This window comes from Lagopus leucura, unplaced genomic scaffold (genome assembly GCF_019238085.1).
Source record: "Lagopus leucura isolate 7727_CA_CO unplaced genomic scaffold, USGS_WTPT01 Super-Scaffold_100024, whole genome shotgun sequence".
Lineage (NCBI taxonomy): Eukaryota > Metazoa > Chordata > Aves > Galliformes > Phasianidae > Lagopus > Lagopus leucura.
In genome coordinates this window covers 7,321,670-7,339,656 of record NW_024962276.1, presented here as the reverse complement: position 1 = coordinate 7,339,656, position 17,987 = coordinate 7,321,670, and the positions used below count along the sequence as shown (strand labels likewise).

General features: G+C 39.9%; 1 protein-coding gene across 3 annotated transcripts in view; it reads right to left on the bottom strand.

The window, feature by feature from the left end:
• Positions 1 to 1,210: 1,210 nt before the first annotated feature.
• Positions 1,211 to 17,987, bottom strand: part of MED13 (mediator complex subunit 13) — a 48,013-nt gene continuing 31,236 nt past the window's right edge. For all 3 annotated transcript variants that reach the window (XM_042879588.1, XM_042879589.1, XM_042879587.1), the window contains 21 exons: positions 16,942 to 17,158; positions 15,958 to 16,042; positions 15,587 to 15,708; positions 14,393 to 14,483; positions 14,001 to 14,215; positions 13,449 to 13,645; positions 11,321 to 12,237; positions 9,874 to 10,041; positions 8,584 to 8,807; positions 7,832 to 8,021; positions 6,872 to 7,334; positions 6,389 to 6,608; positions 5,835 to 6,026; positions 5,456 to 5,679; positions 4,863 to 5,005; positions 4,490 to 4,648; positions 4,224 to 4,409; positions 3,877 to 4,025; positions 3,461 to 3,634; positions 2,925 to 3,025; positions 1,211 to 2,229 (listed from right to left, as the gene is read on the bottom strand). In XM_042879588.1, coding sequence (XP_042735522.1) covers positions 2,097 to 2,229; positions 2,925 to 3,025; positions 3,461 to 3,634; positions 3,877 to 4,025; positions 4,224 to 4,409; positions 4,490 to 4,648; positions 4,863 to 5,005; positions 5,456 to 5,679; positions 5,835 to 6,026; positions 6,389 to 6,608; positions 6,872 to 7,334; positions 7,832 to 8,021; positions 8,584 to 8,807; positions 9,874 to 10,041; positions 11,321 to 12,237; positions 13,449 to 13,645; positions 14,001 to 14,215; positions 14,393 to 14,483; positions 15,587 to 15,708; positions 15,958 to 16,042; positions 16,942 to 17,158 — 4,570 coding nt within the window. In that variant the 3' untranslated portion in view covers positions 1,211 to 2,096. The remainder of the gene's footprint in view (positions 2,230 to 2,924; positions 3,026 to 3,460; positions 3,635 to 3,876; positions 4,026 to 4,223; positions 4,410 to 4,489; positions 4,649 to 4,862; positions 5,006 to 5,455; positions 5,680 to 5,834; positions 6,027 to 6,388; positions 6,609 to 6,871; positions 7,335 to 7,831; positions 8,022 to 8,583; positions 8,808 to 9,873; positions 10,042 to 11,320; positions 12,238 to 13,448; positions 13,646 to 14,000; positions 14,216 to 14,392; positions 14,484 to 15,586; positions 15,709 to 15,957; positions 16,043 to 16,941; positions 17,159 to 17,987) is intronic.

Sequence of the window (17,987 nt, the reverse complement as noted above, 5' to 3'; positions counted from 1 at the left end):
AGCAGTTCTCCACTTCTACAATCTCAACCAAATGAGGGGAAAAACCCTCTGTAAGACAAAAACAGGTGCTGCTTCATCAAGAGGGATGAATGGACAGACCAGTTAGTAACTACGTATCAATAGATGCTAACTGCTGATTGCACTCAAATTACTTGGAAGAAATGACTGAAAGTTTTCATCAATTGTACAACTTCTTTATACAAAACAAAAGAGGCGCTAATAATGTATATACATAATTCAAGGAGACATTATAAGAAAAAAATTCTCAGGCAGGTATTTTGCATTTACAAAACCATAATTTTCATTAACATAGTACGTTTTGTAAATACAAGTGATTCTTCCTTGTAGAGGATTAACAGTGGGTGCAAAAGTGGATCTTAACTTGCTCCTGTACAGGTTTAACCAGCTCGACGGACGGCGTTAAGACCCAGGACATGATTACAGCAACAGACTCACGTGAGCGCTGCAGGAGTTGAGCTTTCAATCTGGCAGTCAGAAGATGAGGAACCAAAGAAAAGCAGATGCAGTTGCTCTCCAGCACCCGTAGGGGCTATTTTAGAGCACCATCAGACATTTGGTGTCTGCTAGGAGGAAGAAATGGTGAAGGAGGAGAGGTTTACCAAAGCCTTGTCATTTGTCAGGCCCTTCCTCAGGGAGGGCTGAGCCTCATTAGCACACACACCGCATGAAAAGGGGACATGGGGAAGGCCATACACTGGTACTTGGAACCTTCACCACAGTGACAAAAATACATGAAAAAGGAAAGCATTTGGGGCATTTTGTTGTTGTTTCAGGTTTTCGGGGATTGGGATTTATTTTTTCTTTTAGTTTCCCCCGGCCCGGCCCCCCCCCCCCAACTAAGGGAATAAAATCTGAATACCAGAATTCACCGAGAATCTATTTACATCACGTTTTAGTTAAACACACACCAATCTTAAAGTCAAGATTGACTGTTTTTGCATTTGTAAAATGGCTAGAGCTGGGCTAAATTTCAGCCTCACCGGAGACTTTGGGTAAGATTTGTGTTCCATGCCTTCTGCTTTAGGTTTGTGTTTCATCGCAAACAGGAGGAAATAATGCTCACCACAGTGCCAAGAATATCTAGCAACAACAATGCACAGCAGATATTCTTGCAATAATTAAACTAGGATACTGGAAATAGATCTGAGAATCTAGCCACAGCCCTGAACCATAACACAAACTTCAGGTGAAGAGTTTATTCGCTTTATTCTCACTACAAGTTAAACCACCTACAATATCACTGATATATTGCCATTGTTACTCTGTAAAGGTGTGATATAAAATGCTGTAAGACCCGGTACCTTTTCAATTTATATAAACACAGTGAACTTCATTACTGTACATGTACTCTGCAACTACAGCTTAGCTGTAAATCCCCCACACACAATGGTATGGACATTAACCCCTCTATACCCATTAAACTGTACATCAAGACAATACAAATTTACTGTCCCCGCCCACCCCTTACAAAAAAATAATACTCTAAAAGCAACCTACTGCAACTTTTAATTAAGACGATTACATATATTTTAGACCAATTGCTTTAAAGCAAGAAGGCAGTATAAACCTTCTAGGAAAATTTTTATAAAAGAGGTTAAGAAATATAAGACAATTTATACATTTAAAAACTTACAATAAATAAGAGATGCAGGCATTTTTGAATACTAGGTACTATAATCCAATACAAGAACATCTTGATGTTCTGAAGCCATAGGGTGAAACTCATTGTTCCTCACGTTTCTTCTCATCTCCATGCTTTTAATATTCATTAACCGTGACTGGGTACTATGGCTCATTACTCTTCACAAATACTGTGACTGGGGAAAAATGGTTAATTTTGCTACTAAAAAATGTTATAATACACTTTCTGATCATCATTCTAAAGCGTCCCCCGTAGTCAGTGACTCAAAGACAGCAGGTGATAAGTACCCCTCTCACAAGTCAAACCAATATTTGCTGGAAGTAACAAGATTCATACCCCATCACAAACAACTTGCACTGAGAAGAATTATAACTTAGTCCTGCAGTGAAATATCCCTTTTCCTCATTTTTGTCTTGCAAAATTCAGGTGAAGATCACAGCATATTCATGATAAAGTTATACAACTGATTCAGCACCACAAAATGAATCGGGAGACATGACCGTCTGTCCTGGGTTGCAGGATCACAGGTTAGCCAGGAGAGTGCATTGTACTGTTCCAGAACAAACCTGAAAAGCAAATAAGCTTCCATCAAGCCAACAGATTTTTCTCACCAGCATTTTACAGCACTAGTTTAATGTGATGCAGTTGCTTTGGTATTAAACATATCAAATGGGTTTGCCAACACTTTGAAATAACAACTGTAGAATTATTGGGAGCAGATCAAAGCTAAACTTCATTTCAGTAGAAAATACTCTATTATTTTAATCAATAATCTAATCTAATCAATAATTAATCTAATCATAGTTGTTGATGATAATTAATGCTGAGAGATTCACATACTAAAAGAAACCAAATAAATGTGATGCTTTCTCATTAACAAGTGTCTTATGTGCACACAACTACCTGCAAACTCCTCTACTTCAGTATTCCCACGACTCACATAAGATTCTGGCTCAAGTATTATCATCCTCCTCTCATTTATGCACTATTTTTTTAGTGAATTTAATGTTTTTCAAATAGTTTCAGTTGTAATCAACATTAATTAGTTAAATAAGAGTTTAGAGATATTTGCATTTCACCGCTGCCTTGCGGTGAAGACGTATTTCATTGTTCAGTGCCCAGCAGTTTGTTTTGTTTGTGATGTTCTAAGGGCAGTGACAATGAAAAAACTAATGGCAAGAAAAACAAATATCCAGATCCACTGCAGCACTATTAAAAATGAAACACACAACTGTTTTTGCAAGCAGTCAATCATAAATACCTGAGCACATCAGAAGTTTGATTAGAATCAAGTGGATGGGAGTGTTTACTGTGGAGTAGCTCGTCTGATTGCACTGAAGGCACGTGGAGGTGCAAAGAGGCCTAAGGAGGAAGGAAGATGTTAGCAGTCAGTGTCTGATTCAACTATAACTTCCTTCCCTTTGTTCTGCTGACCCAAATATTGCAGCCACTTCCTATTCTCCAGCATACAAATTAAATAAAGCCTATCCTCGTGCAGCTCATCAGTGCAGGAATTCTTTCTCCTAGAAGCACAGTGCTAACAGTGTAATGCACCTTAGGAAACTGTTTTTAAAATATTTGTGCCTACATTCAATGATGACTAAAAAGGCAAACTCCAGTGGCACAAGATGTCTAATAATACACAGACTTTAAAGTTCACTTGCTGTCCCCTAAGGTCAGACTATTACATGCAAAAGGTACTCAGGGAAAATAAATCCTCTGTTCAAAAATAATAATAATAATAATAATTAAGAAATAGAATAAAAAAGCCAGTGCAGCCTGCTGAAGGAACAGTACCTTAAGAAACAAGGGACACTGATTTTGTGCTTGAGGACACGCTGACCAAAACCAGTCAGGCAAGGGACCTGCTTTGGCAGTTGACACAAAATAACCAAGGGCCAGTGGCTGCTGCAGTATGTTTGTTACTTCGTCGTGAGATTCTGTTGAAAGCAATCGATCTGTACCTTGACCCTATAAAAACAACAGGCGACGGTTTTACTATTAGGAGACCGCAAAGTTAGGAGAAATTATCTGTAGCTTTCAAACCACAAAGTATTTTGAAAGATCCAGGATTTTGACAGTGACAATCCAACACCCAATTAATGCAAAATATTTCATAGAAACCTTCCATTCCAGAAAGGAAATAAGCAGGTGTCAGAAAGCAAACAACCACACACACACATACACCCCTCTATATTTACTCTAACAGTTACCTTGCCCATATCACCTCCATGGGGGTAGTGGGACCCTGGAGAATGTACAGGGGATCCAGTAGGGGATGCAGGAAGAATATTTATAATATCAGGATCAAGATCATCTCCAGTGTCTAACAAGTCAAAGATGCCCATTCCATCTGCTCCATCTCGAAAAAGAAAAGGAACAGTTAATTTCTACAGCTTCTCAGCTTACCTATGGCACATGACAGCACACTGAAATCAAGTGATTTTCCACATAAATGTTGTGGTTCAGTAGAATAAAGTCTTATTCCTCCTATGGTGGGAGTGATGATGGGTTTTTGGTTGGTTTGTTGTTAAAACAAGAATAAATCCAATCTACTTACCATTGTTTGTGTTGAAGGCCAGATCCAAATTTTCAGTGGTATAAGTTGACGATGCTACTTGCACAGAAGCAGATGTGGGAAACACAAGTATGTGAGTGCACGACGTGTCCTGTGGGGTATTCAGCTGAGATGTCTGCATATTTAAAGTGGTGCTGCGTCCAAACACAGAGCCTGTCGATACAGAATCTTCGGAAGAAAAATATTTCCTTAGTTTTGCAAAAGCAAACTATAAGTTTTCCCCCACCAAAATATGCTTTCTCACATACCTGGCATAATAATGAAGGACCCCTGTGGTTCCATTGCTACCAAACAAGCACTGAGAATGCTGGGAGAGTCTGCAGCAGAGATACCACACATTCTGCACATGTCTTTCAGCCTCTTACTGAGGGACTGAAGATTTCGGCGACTCAACAAACAACTCCAATCTGAGGAAACAAAGGACACACATTTGCCTAGAAGAACAGTGCTTGCTGAAGAAAGCTTATTCTACATATGACGTAGTATTCATGTGTGTTAACTTAGAGCTCCTTTGTGGGCTTTACCAAAGTTTTCTTGCAGAAAGAGACTGGCGCTATACTATTATACTATTTAAAATGAAAGCTTCAAATTGAGTTTTAGCCTCTAAAAGTCAAACATTACCTTTTAATTCCCCATGCCCTATTCTTCCTAAGCGGCCTATTACGACTCTCCAAGGCAAAGAACTCATCTGCACGAGTCCCAGGCACCATTCCCAGAGTTTCTGAAGACCAAGCCTGCGGGCAGAGCCCTTTTTCCTGCGAGCTCTAGAATTGAAACAGAAGAGAAAACAAAACTTGAACCCATCTGCAACAAACTTCTATTGCCGCCTTCGGAACTTATTTGCACTAACCTGAACGTTCACAGGACACAAAAATGTGAATATTGTGGCTCATTAACAGCAACTTCAAATCAAAAAAGGTTTGACTGGTTTGCCTTTCATTCATTACATCTTAACACTGACATCAAAAGTCAGAAGAAGGAGTGGAAGGGGAAATCACGCAAACAAAAGCACTCACAAAGCACAGGAAACCATATGACATTCCTTCTAGAAATTTAACTCAATATACACACAAGACTGAAATTATCCACTTGGTTTAAATTTGCAACATGGTGGGTCTACAAAAGCGAGAGATATTCTTACATCATCTTGATGAAAATAATTCTTGAAAAGAACGAACATGCACCTGCTAAAAATAAAGGAGTTTGGCACTTACCTGTTTGGTACATCAATATTTATTATGCACGTCTCTAACTGTTCTCCATAGAGATCTGTACAGGATGCAAGAAGCCATCTTTGATCATGAGACAAACAGTAGCCTACAAAAAGCACATTATACTTCTGGCCAGCTTCTCCAAAAGTTTCTCCAAGCTCTGTTTGCTTGTCCTTTACAGGAGCCAATATAAAAGGAGGGGTGTACAGTCGAATACACTCAGGTCTCTATAAGGATGACAGAACAGAAAACCACGTTTCAAGTAGTGATTACTCTTAAGATCTCCGTTCAGTCCACATGAAAGACACCAACAATTGAATAAAAAGGGACGTTTCTCTCATCTGCATATTAACAGAACCACATTAATCATAAGAATACTCACATCAGGGCTCTTAAGAGCCGTTTCCATGGCTAAGCCTGGGCCAAAGCCAGTTAACGTTTTCACGTTGGTGGAAGATGGAAGAGGTCTCCGACACTGAGTAAATGCTGAAAATGCTAAAGACTTCAAATGCTGAGTGTAAATCTGCCGGTCTTCGTGTTTCACAGGCTGCAGAAGGTACTGACATGGAACGATCTAGAACAGGTCACACGGGGAAATAAAATGGTTTCATTACTACATTTCTTGAGATAGTATTTGTGTATGCTGCTTTCAGGATTTAACTCTACAATCATTTCTAATTCTTTGAGGTCTGCCACTTCTACTAAAGCTACGTGGTGCAGGAACATGATTTAGTGGAGGGTTGCTAGAGTTAGGGTAGTATGGATAGGTCGTGGTTGGACTCGATGGCCTTAAGGTCTTTTCCAACCCGAGCAATTCTATGATTCTATGACTCTCACTGAAAATTTCCTCAGAGAACAGAAGGGCATTATCACCTCCAAAACACAGCTAAAGCCAAAGATATTTTGTTAGGCACATTTCTGCGGATGTTGGCTCACCTGCACAGAAATTATATTCTTGATGTTAGGAGGAAGAACCTGAACCATCTCTAAAAAGCAGCGCAGAAGTCCAAGTGTCCACAGACTAGATGAGCTACTGTTCTCATCCTTTTTTTCATATGTGAAAGGATCGATTATGTAAACTACAATGGCAGGTGGGTAGGTGATAGCATGTGAATCTCCATCTGTAGGAACTCCAACTTTATCACGATCCATAGTGCTGAAAGTGAGATTTTGAAAGCAGTTACAAAACACTGAATTTTAGAGTGACTTATTTTTACTTACGTTAGAACTAAGACAAAACCATCAAAGATTAAAGACCTTTAACTGTGGCATAAGAAATCGTGTTCACAATTCAATTTGGTATGTGAGCTTGCCAGCAGCTCAACATTACTTGTTTTTTTTTTCCTTTTGCCTTCTTTCTTACAGAAGCTCATCAGCACACAGTTCTGTTGGCAGAGTGAGTTTTAACAGCTCCATTACCTTTCAGAAACCTCCGGGTGGGGCTGTGCAGGTGCTGCAGTAGCATCTCCAGACATCCCTGCCGTTTGCAGCACCGGCTGTTGCTGCTGCCCTCCTGTTTGCCCATTTTGGACCGTTGCAGCCTGAGAGGGCAGGGAAGCAGAAGTGGTATTGTTCATACTGCTAAAAGGTGGAAATGAAGAAGGCTTGTTTGTTGGGATCCCACTGCCTATGTTAGCAGACGAGGACGACGTGGCAGTGGTAGTCAAAGTTGAGTTAGCTGTGGTAGCTGCAGAAGACATGGCACTGTTTGACGTTGCTGTCATGGTACTACTGGTAGAAGCTGCAGGAGCAGATGGAGTGTTGGGATTTCCAGTGCTGGCTGTCACTGGGGGCAGGGCAGAGGCTGGCTGGCTAGAGGGAGGGACCAGATTTGTTTGGGCAAGTAACGAATTGTCCAAAGGCTGAGAAGCAAGATAAGGACCTAAAAACAGGAAAAAAATGCATACATTTCATATTGCAACTAGTTTTGTGTATACTTAAACTAAGCCTACAGCAGTTTTAAAAGTTAAGCATATTTTATCTTTCAAAAAAAATGCAAGCATTAATATTTCAACTTCTAAGAGTCTCATAACACTTCCAGAAACACTCAGAAATCCATTTCTAAAGTAATTTTTGTTTTCAAGTCATTAGAACTTGAAGAAATCACTGCCTCAGAACCTAAGACAGCAATGGAAAAAGCCAGTAGCAGTCTCTATCAAGCAAGAGCACTGCCATTCCCTAACAAATACTGATAGATAAGCAGCCATTTTAGAACGTATCTGAAGATATGGATTTTCTGCCTTTTTTTTTTTTCCCCTAGCTTAAAATCAGAAAACTGCAACGAAGAGTAGATTCAATAAGTAAATGCAATGACTTTTCTTCTGCAGTGGATTAAGCGTTAACTCCATGAAATAAGAACAAAACAAAAAATATTCATACCCAGCTCATATCTGCAAACTTGGGCGTACAGTTTGAGTTTGGAAAATGCTTCACTGTTGGCATTAGCTGTCTGTGAGAACCATTCTGTGACCAGCTTCTCAGAAAGCTTCTTTGAAGCAGTTGGTCCAACTCTCATGATTCCATCAGGCAATAATTTACAGATAGGTCTATGCTGGCCAAGTCTGCATGACTGCAAAGGCAAAATAAGATGTAAGGTAAGGATTAAATAATAATAATAATAATAATAAAATATCAAACAAACGAGCAGAGAGAGACAGAGATTCATAGCTTAGTTATGACATTCCTCAGTAATATTTTAATTCTAGAAAACTACATCAGTATGAAATGCTGCATAATGATTTTATAACACCGTATAATGATTTTATGGTTTATTTTCATGTTTTACTGAATACAAGAAAAAAAAGCTTGATCTGCTCTAATCTTAACCACAAACTAAGTAACACAGGCGTTTCATGAATTCACTGAAGTTGAAGTGGCAATACACAGTTTTACCACTGAGCGGCGTTCATCAGATCCACATTACATCTATTGCTAAAAGCAAAGATGAGCAGCGTGAACAGCCCTTATCTTTCAAGTGCCCGTTCCTAAAATCCTTTCTAGCAGCTTTCTGAGATAGGATTCTGTGCAAGCATTTATATCACAGGAGACAAGCCTGATAAGTAGTTATGAGCGTGTATTAGAAACAGTTTTTCAAAAACCCATTTCACTGCTAACTGCCATAAATAATGTACCTCGTATATTGCAGTCAGATCCCTAAAGAAGCTTTTTGCTCCATTTAGCAGAGCCTCGTTCTCAGGGCACACCACAACATAAGCAACATCTCTTTGAGATCCATAAGGTTCCAGCATCAGCCTCTCCCAGTACGGCAGCGCAAACGGAGACAGCACCAGGAAATCGTAATCGTAGCCCAACAAAAACGTTGGGATTGGCAGTGGTTCTGGGGACTCATCAGTTCCTGGAAAAGCAAGATAGATTTTTCCAATATATTAAGCAACAAGCTTAAAAATTAACAACCTGCTTCTAGGAAAACATGAAAAGAAGGAACACCAGCATTCCCAGCATCTAAAAGGAAGTAGCACTGATTACAAATGGAATAGTTCTCCTTTTAACAAACAAACAAAAAGCATGGATTGCACGATCCAACCCCCGGAAAATAAGCACACAAAAAAGAAAAAACAGCTAATTATTCTCATCTGAAATCTCTCAGGGCCTAAAGAAATTACACAGTTGTTTATTATGTTCACCACCATACAATCAGGAACAGATCTTCACTGTCTAGGAAGCCTTCCTCATAGAATCTAAGGAGTCAGCGATCAAAAAAGAGAGGGAAAGAGATGCAAATAGTTTAAGTGGATACATGAAGGACCACAGAAGGAAAACAGTTAACAACACACATTTACACATATCCTAAATGTGTAATTAGGGTGTTCTAAATACTTGAATAGCTCCAAAAGATCCACTGGTGAAAGGCTGATCTTTACCATGTTGGCAAATGAAAATCTCACACACACAAATGAAATCAGAGTTTAAAGCTTCAGGTGAGTGCACAAAATTGACTGCCTTATCTGTAAACACGCATCACATGCTGGCTACTCCAACTGCTTGTAATAGTCATGGCACACTGGATGATCTCAGGTCTTCACTATAACCCAAACCACGGATCAATAAAGCACACTTTACCAAGTATTTCAAAGCTAATATTTAGTAAACTACTCCATTTTCAACACTAAACCCATCCTGATAATTTCAGTCCCTCACTTGGATGAGTGCCAAACACACACAAGCAGCGCAATTGGCAATTTTAAGTACACAGACACTTTAAATTCATTTACTGCTTAAAAAAAAATATATTTTCTGCTCCTGCAAAGAGAAGAACTCCCCCCAGTCTAATGGCTCTCATTAGTATAAAGAGCCGTCCAGATGCTGTTCAGAATTCCAACAGGCTGGGCAGCATCCAACAGTGAGGTTTGGTGGCCGGATCAAGCAAAGGCCAGCAGACAGGAGTCTACACAGCAGCTTACCATAAGAGCCTCTGCCAGCCATTTTGTGGAACTGCTGCCACGTGAGGGGGCCTTGCACACCCCACGACCGGACCGTGCGCTTCTTCTGAATGGCGTCTTGAAGAACGGGCTGCAGTGAGAGCAGCATACGAAGGATGTCCTGGGAACACTGCATGCTCACGTCCACAACTGAAAGGACAAAAAAGCTGTCAAGGCCTGCCTCTACAGTAGGGTAAAATACAACTTCCACAGATCCTAAGACACCTTGACTTTAGACAACTGCTTTCTCCCAGAAAGCGCGTGCTGTTCATGCAGGTCAGCCAAAGGCCAAGATAGAAGAAGTTTGTACACAGATTTAGAGTTTTCTTCTTCCTCACTCAGTCACTTAACAAACAGTTTCTTGTCTGTACAGTTTCTTCTCCTGAAAGCCTTAATATCTTAGCGTTTTTTACTTCTTAGTCTAAAATCACAAAACAAAACAAACTAACCACCCCATCAAGCTGTGCAAGTTAAAAACTATAGAATTTTCCCCTCCCAACAAGGAAGTTTAGGCAGTCTGCCACCCAGTGCTCACTCCAGAGGAGCCAACAGAAGCTTCTGACGTGGTCCATTTCATCCTACTCCCACCACTATGCCATCTAGCACACAAACTTTAAGAATAATGAATTGAAGTAAAATTTGTTAGGGCTACAGTTTCACAGCCTTCCTTTAAAAAGCATCTTGACATCTTTACATCCCTAACCACCAAGGTCACATAACACCAAGTGTTTTTTCTCCTGGGTGCCTGAAAGCATTGATTTATCTAGAACCAGAACCAGGGACTTAATAAACTTTAATGCCCCATACAGATACACAGAAACCCATTCATGCTTTGCTGTTCACCCTCTTTGCCCTCACCAATCACTATTAACTGCAGCTAACTTCTTCAAGTTCCATGTTTTACTGTTTACCCAGCTATAGTTGCTACTTGAAGGACTGCTTCTGAGAGGAGAGGTAGATATGCAAAGATCATAGGCAAGGCTGTACCATGAGACAGTACATTAGCAGAAAGGCCCGGAAAGAAAAGTCCAAGCGCGTTTGGTAGATCCAACGTACAGCAAAGGCCACAAAGAAGCACTGTTTACCACACACACCATTAAACTACCACCCCCTCTTACAGGGGGCAGAAGCCAACTGAATCACACATCTTTTCACTCTACTACAGTAGCCTTTCAAGGCACAGTCCCCATGTGAACCACCTACACTTCCCAACACTCACTCATTCCACAGAACCTCTGTGGATGCAGTCACCATGAGTTGCCTAAAGAATCATTGTTATGAACACAGTTCAAACATGTTTGGAACAACACTACATCTATGCACACAGGTGGAAAAGCTGTTTTTTAAGTATCCAGTAACCAACAAGGAAAGCACACAAATAAAAATTCATAGGTGGACAAGTAGTAAATAAGTTGTTTTCAGTATTTACCGTTTCTTTTTGACCAGTGGTGCAAGCAAGTAGTTTTCACAAGTGCTTCATCAACTTTCCCTCCTGACATATTGTCCATGAACTGGCGTCCATGTTCCAAGGCTAAGTAGCAGTCATTGCAACAATCCCTTTCTTCTACGCGTACCAGGTTGCTAACTGCACCGACTTTGGGAATAGGATCTTGATCTGCTGCTCCAAATGGTGAGAACAAGTTGGTGCATTGATCTTGCAGCAACAGTATTAACTCATCAGGCAGTTTCTCCGGTTCTTTCAGTCCTGCACTGCCATGTTCAACAGAAGTAGCTCTGAGAGCTTCAAAGCGTTTTTCTGCTTCTTTGCCACACTCTGTGTTACGACCTAAAATATCTAATTCATCTTCAAGAAACAGTCCAGAACTGTTGCCAAACTTCCTATTCATAACAGCACTGAAACCACAGGTACACCGATACTGGGCCTCTTGTGTTGGATCAGGAATGTAAACTCCAACATCAGCACCTTTGATGTTCATATTGCAAACGCATATGCAGCAGCTGTCAAAGTTACAGTCTTTGAAGAGGTTCATTACAGACTCTGAGAGGATGAGATTCACGTACAGACTGTGTGCCTCTGGGATGGAAGGCACAGTTGCAGGTTCAACAGAGTTAAGTGGTCTACACGTCGATGGCGTGGAAGCTGGTGAGTACAAATCAGAGTTCTCGTATTTGACTGACCCCTGCGCGCTCGCCGGCCCACCAGCTCCACGAGGAGTCCGAGGAGTCCTTGGTGTCCTGGGAGTTGGGAAACGAGGGGTGGAAGGAGAAGGGAGAATCCCAGCTCCACCATTGCTGGGTGGTGCGCTACCCGGGGGCATTCCAAACGGAGTATGAGTCTGCGGCGTGTATGCAGGGCCATACTCTTGATCCATAGTGCTTCCGTCACTGATAGGAGCCACGAGAAGAAAGAAATACTTTAAATCAATTTCAAAACCAAGGAGTCAGTCTCAAATTGCTAAACAAGGACCTCCCTAATTAATATTTGCTTTTTTTGAAGTAGGCTTTCACAATCTACAAAAAGATTTTCATTCCCTAAGGAACTTCAAGTGTGTTTGTTCTAAATGACTTTGCAGAATTCCCATTGTCAGTGCTGTTAAAGGATCCTCCCCCTCTTCCTTTCTTGTCTTTTTCTTTCCACAAAGCTTTCAGGAAACAAGTGTAGACAGTAAAAACTACAAGTTCTGTGGATATATGGAGCCTAAAGGGCACCTCTTCCTTTTCATGCTTTATTTATATGTTGTGTTGACACACAACATGAAGAAAATATACTGGGTCTACCAACAGCAGACTCAGCCAGATCCATGAGGAATCACCTGGAAATGTTTAAATTCTTTTTTTTTTTTTTCCCCCTAAGCAGCTGAATAACTCCAAAGACCTGCAAGACTGATGAGACTTGAGAACACACTGATTATGAATAGCCTTAATAGAAGCAGCAAGAGCATTTACACATAAATCAAAATTCACACATTTTTTCAACAAATACACAGCCTCCTTGTTGCCTAATCTGTCTATAGAAGTTACTACTGCAAAAGAGAAGGAAGAATAAATATTTTCTTCAAGTGCTGCCAACAAAACCATCACTACCAAATGCAGATTACAAAAATGCCTACTGCAGTACTGGTGTTACCAGGCAGTGTCACACTGGACATAGCTTTCAACCAAAGGACATGTTTTTTCTGGTCCCAGTATAGCTGACATGATGGCTATTTAAGAAAACAGTTTAAGAAACAAAAGAATCACCTATGAAGCCTTTACGGTACCTACAACACCACTGCAAAAAATAGCCCCAAGTTTACATGCATCTTCATTGTTACCATCTCCATTACTTATTTAAACACCGGACTTCCACCATTAAGCTTCCCCAGCAAGCCTTTAAATGAGACAACTAAGATGTATGCACAGTTAAGAAGCCATTGAGAAGGCAGCCTCTTGCAGTAAGGTTTAAGTGTGAAGTTCTATTAAATCTCCTGTCAGTTGTCTGAACACAGGGCCTTTATAAATTTTTCTCTTTATGTGCATAAAAAAAATAATAAAATGGAGTACTTGCTATGTTGTCAATAACTTCAAGTCTTACAAAGATTAAAGATAATTCATACCCATCTTTGATAAATGGCATGGCAGGTCCTGGAGGAAGCAAATCCAGCTTTCCCACAGTCCAGCTCTGGCGATATATGCACTCTTCTGGCAGTTTGATGGGAGGGAGACACTGGCTGGGAAGTGTTTTCAGTGGTGCAAACATGGAACATCCCACTAAGGCTTGGTAGTTCTCAGGTTTATAAACATAAGAATAATCCTGGAAGTTATACACAGTAAAGCATCAGCATGCGAATTAGGTTATATCAGCAATTAAAACACTTCTTATAAAGAATGGCTGAATGAAAGTTGAGATTTACACATTTGTCGTTTGCACTCAGAAATGATACCACTGTGCATTACTTCAATTTACTGATGGCTAATTTGAGATCATGCTTTCTTGAAGTTTAAAATATTAAACAGTACATGGTTTTCTAGATGCCTCTTACCTACCTCAGTGTAATTCAAGGCACAAATTACAAACTGCACACAATTCCCCACAGTTCTTATTCAGGATTAATTCATAGATTGAACAGTACCACAAGAAACATATCAGGGCTATCAACACTACCTACCTTTATTTCAGCAGGTTTGGGGCTGCAAAAACCCTCATCTACTTCAATCCTGAATTGAGCTCCCATACTGGAACTATTCCCTTCAAGTACTGTTCCTCCAAGTGTAGTGTCCATACTGCCATATTCCTTGTTATTCATGTTCATTGGAGAAAATCCCATGATGTGTTGTTCCAAAGAAGGTGGAGTTGGATACATTTTATGGAGATCTGCAGTGCCTAATTTCAGATTAGAAATTCAGATTAGGCTTTAGAATACAACAACATTTAGAGTTATTTCCTTTGTCTTAATATTTCAGTAGGGCAAAGGAAGCATATGCTTCCAAATTCCCACAGCATATTAGCAATTAAATGTTTAAAGCTAGTATTCTAATTAGAGAAGAAAATAAAGCGTACTTATGCATGACAGTGGATCTAAATTTCCTGCTTTTGCCTCTTTGCAGTTGGATTTGTCATCAGCACCATTCACTGTTCTTTTAGATCCAGGCTAGGAAAGAAGGGAAGTATTGTAATAAATCATTTCAGACACAAATGCATTCATTTTTCCTGCTAACAGCAACTTTCACGTGTAGTGGATGTGCAAAACTGGGATTATAAACAAAATAAAATAAGTTGAAGCCTAACATTAGTATTTGGGGCTGTGCTTGTAACTCAGAATGCTCTCCCATAAAATCACAATGCTATTAAAATGAACACCCAATTACAAAGTAACTCTCAGCCTGTTAGCAGACACTAAAAAAGCAACTAATTAGGGCTACCTACAATCTCTCAGATAAAACATACATACTCCCAAAGCCATGCTAGCATTACTGATGTTACCATACGAATAGAATAGAGAAACAAGTGCTGGAACAAGAGGTACAGGGAAGAAAAGGCATTGAAATTGAAACAAAAGATATTTTACAATGTTTAGACAGTACTGTAATCTACAGAAAAGAGTCTCCATGCTGAAAATCAAATACACTTGCTTTATGCTTTATATAGTAATGACCTTTGATGGCTATTAAGATCCTTCACACAGCTCCCATTCAAACTGATGGGTATTTTGTTTGAGTAAGGGAATATAGATTTGTTAACTGAACAAAGTCCAACTCAAAAAAGACAACTGACTGCTAACAGTACTGAAACAGAACTGTAGAGATGATGAATTCAGAACCATTGGAGACTGCAAAAGAAACTGCACTAAGAAAATAACTACTGCAATGAAGCATCTTATTCTGCAGAATGTCCACATTTAAATTCCTGTTTTCCTTAATGTTTTTGTTATGTTTCAGTATCACCTGTGTTGACAAGTTAAACAGTACCTAGGCCACAGGAAAAGAGCACCAGGATCAGTGCCAGATCTGTGAAACTATAACTAGAGATATGAATGTCAGAAGCATATGCTGACTGTGTAGTAAAGATATAAACAAGTTTTTGATCTTGCGTATCAGAAACGATTGCATGCATCAATCAGAACAGTGCATCTGCTGTATCTGCTATAGAGAAGTCATGGCACTTGCTTATTCACATGTGTTGTAAAAGCCAACACATACACATTCCTTGCAGTTTTTTGTCTAGCTGCTGCCATTACTTTTGCACATCACTTACTGTTAGCTCATCCTCATCAGAATTGAAGAGATTGTCAAGGTCAGTGTAAGAGACCACCAGGTCTGTTTCATGGATCAGGCTGGTTGATGCAGTGCGAGCATGAGCAGCAATACGTTGGGCATCTATAAGGAATGATTACAGAAACACTGGTGATAAACAAAACTAAACCACATTTCAATTACTACTTTGACAGCCAAAAAGAAAAACGTGTAAGATACTTGAGTGATACTGAGAACAGAAGTGAGATCCCTACAACTTCATTACGTTTGGATTTTATAGCCATCTTTTATCTGCAAGGTTCAACAAGTAAAGTATGTTACTGAAGAGATTCTGAACCAATTACAAGAAGAAAAAAAAAAAAGCCTCTTTACCTTGTTTGACAGAAGGACTAAACAAAGACATAGCATCCTCTCCTTCATGGGACAGAACTGTAACACCAGACGTACCGTCCTCAGCCTATTAAAGAAAAATATAGGAAAGTTTGCTTAAAATCAGTTTGGGTGAAGGACACTTCATCTCCCTATGGGAATTCTTGCATGTATCAGAAGGATCAGGTTCTCATTAGCCTTCTAGCCCAGTAAGGTGTAGCCTGGGGCTCTGGTTAGCAGTACCTGCTCAGGGAAAAGGAAGTCTGCAACGCACAATGCTATCAACACACAGAGGGAGAGCAAAGATAAGAAATAAATTGTAGCTTTTGTCTTGGGGATAAACAAATTTAAAAAGCAAGCTGAGGATTCTTGGTACAACACCTCACTGAAAAAAGCACATTATATAAAACACTACAAATTAATTATACTGGTAATTATTAATGAAACTCAATACCAGGAGAGCATATGATAAAGAAATAGTCCTAATAAGCAAACTTATTTCCTATGCAACCTCCCAGCACAGCTGTATTTTCTCCCTTTCTGGAGGTGTAGGGATGTAGGTGGTCCTTCTGCTTTAAATACAGCCTCACCAAGTCAGCATTAGCTAAAATAAAATTAAAAAAAAGTGTAATCCACTTCCCAGGCAACTATTCAGAGCTCACCCCAGCTACCCTCAACCTTTCCACACACAAACAAAGCATTTGCCTTGGTTTTAACCTCTTGCACAAGCACCTGCTATCACCCATTTCTAGATAAGCACATCTCTGTTGGGATTCAGCTGTGTTCTCCTAGCACAAGCCATCAGCCCCAGTGCAACAGCACCAGCAGTGTGCAGTCATTGAGGGAACGCTGCTTGCTTTCATTGGTTACTTCTGCTTGAATGCATGCATTTAAATGTACTTCTTAACACATAGGAGAAGGATTAAAACTGTATTTAGTGACTAAAGCAATTTTTTCAGTCTCTGATTCGCACTCTCATTCCCTTACCTTGTGTTTCTTCCCAGTTTCCCTCTCGATGTTCTGTCGGTCTTTTTTGCTGTCAGGAAATAAGAACTCCACGTCACCTTCAACGAAGGCATAAGGATCAATTTCAGGTTCCTGGTCAGCTTCTGACACTACTGCTGCTAGGTACTGGTTTTTACTCTGATACTGCTGCACCAGTTCATCCGAAACCTTTAAAGGCTTCCTACATTGCACCATTAATCTGCGCAGACAAAAAAGGACAAGATATTATTTATCACTAATGTGCAAATAATGTTGCTATCATGCAGCCCCTTACAAAAACAACTTCATCTTTCCTTCCCCCTTTCTTCCCTTCCACTCGAGCTTCAAAAAACTTTTTGGGAAGAAGACAAAATCATTAGTCATGTAATTCATCCTCCATACACGTGTCAGCTCCAGCACTGTGACTCATTCTGACCAGCTCTCCTCAAGCATTGTCAACCCAGATAAAGATTAGTAATTCATCCCAGGCTATAGCTGTCACTTATTATGAAGTGCAAATGGATTAAACAGTCCATTGCCACTGAAGGAAACTCACCAGGTTAGAAAATTACTTATTGCCATTCCCCATCCACATCTAAACAAATGGTCAGAAAGAAGTGGCTCGAGTTTTCCGTATTTTAAGAATTTAATTCCCAAGCATTTAATTCCACATAGAAAGACAGTATGTCAGCCTTTCCAGTAACACCTGGCTGTGCCTAACCAACAAACAATGCACGTCAGTTGGTTTGTTGGAAACTAAGGCAGGCTATCCAAAAATCCCAAGAAATAACAAATGCTGCTACGTTTAGTGGTCACTTATGTCACTCCTATAAATACCACACGAAGGTCACAGCACACCAATATCTAATTTACTAAGAAACAGATTTCTCACTGTCAGCATTTTTCTTTTTGTCATTCTTGGAGCCAAAAAAGGAGTTGATAAGCACACAAATTAAGTTTTTGCAACATTTATTGGTTTCACCAATGTAATATTGCACAAGCAAAAAGAATTTGGGAAATATAAAGCCATATTATGAATATTAGCTACA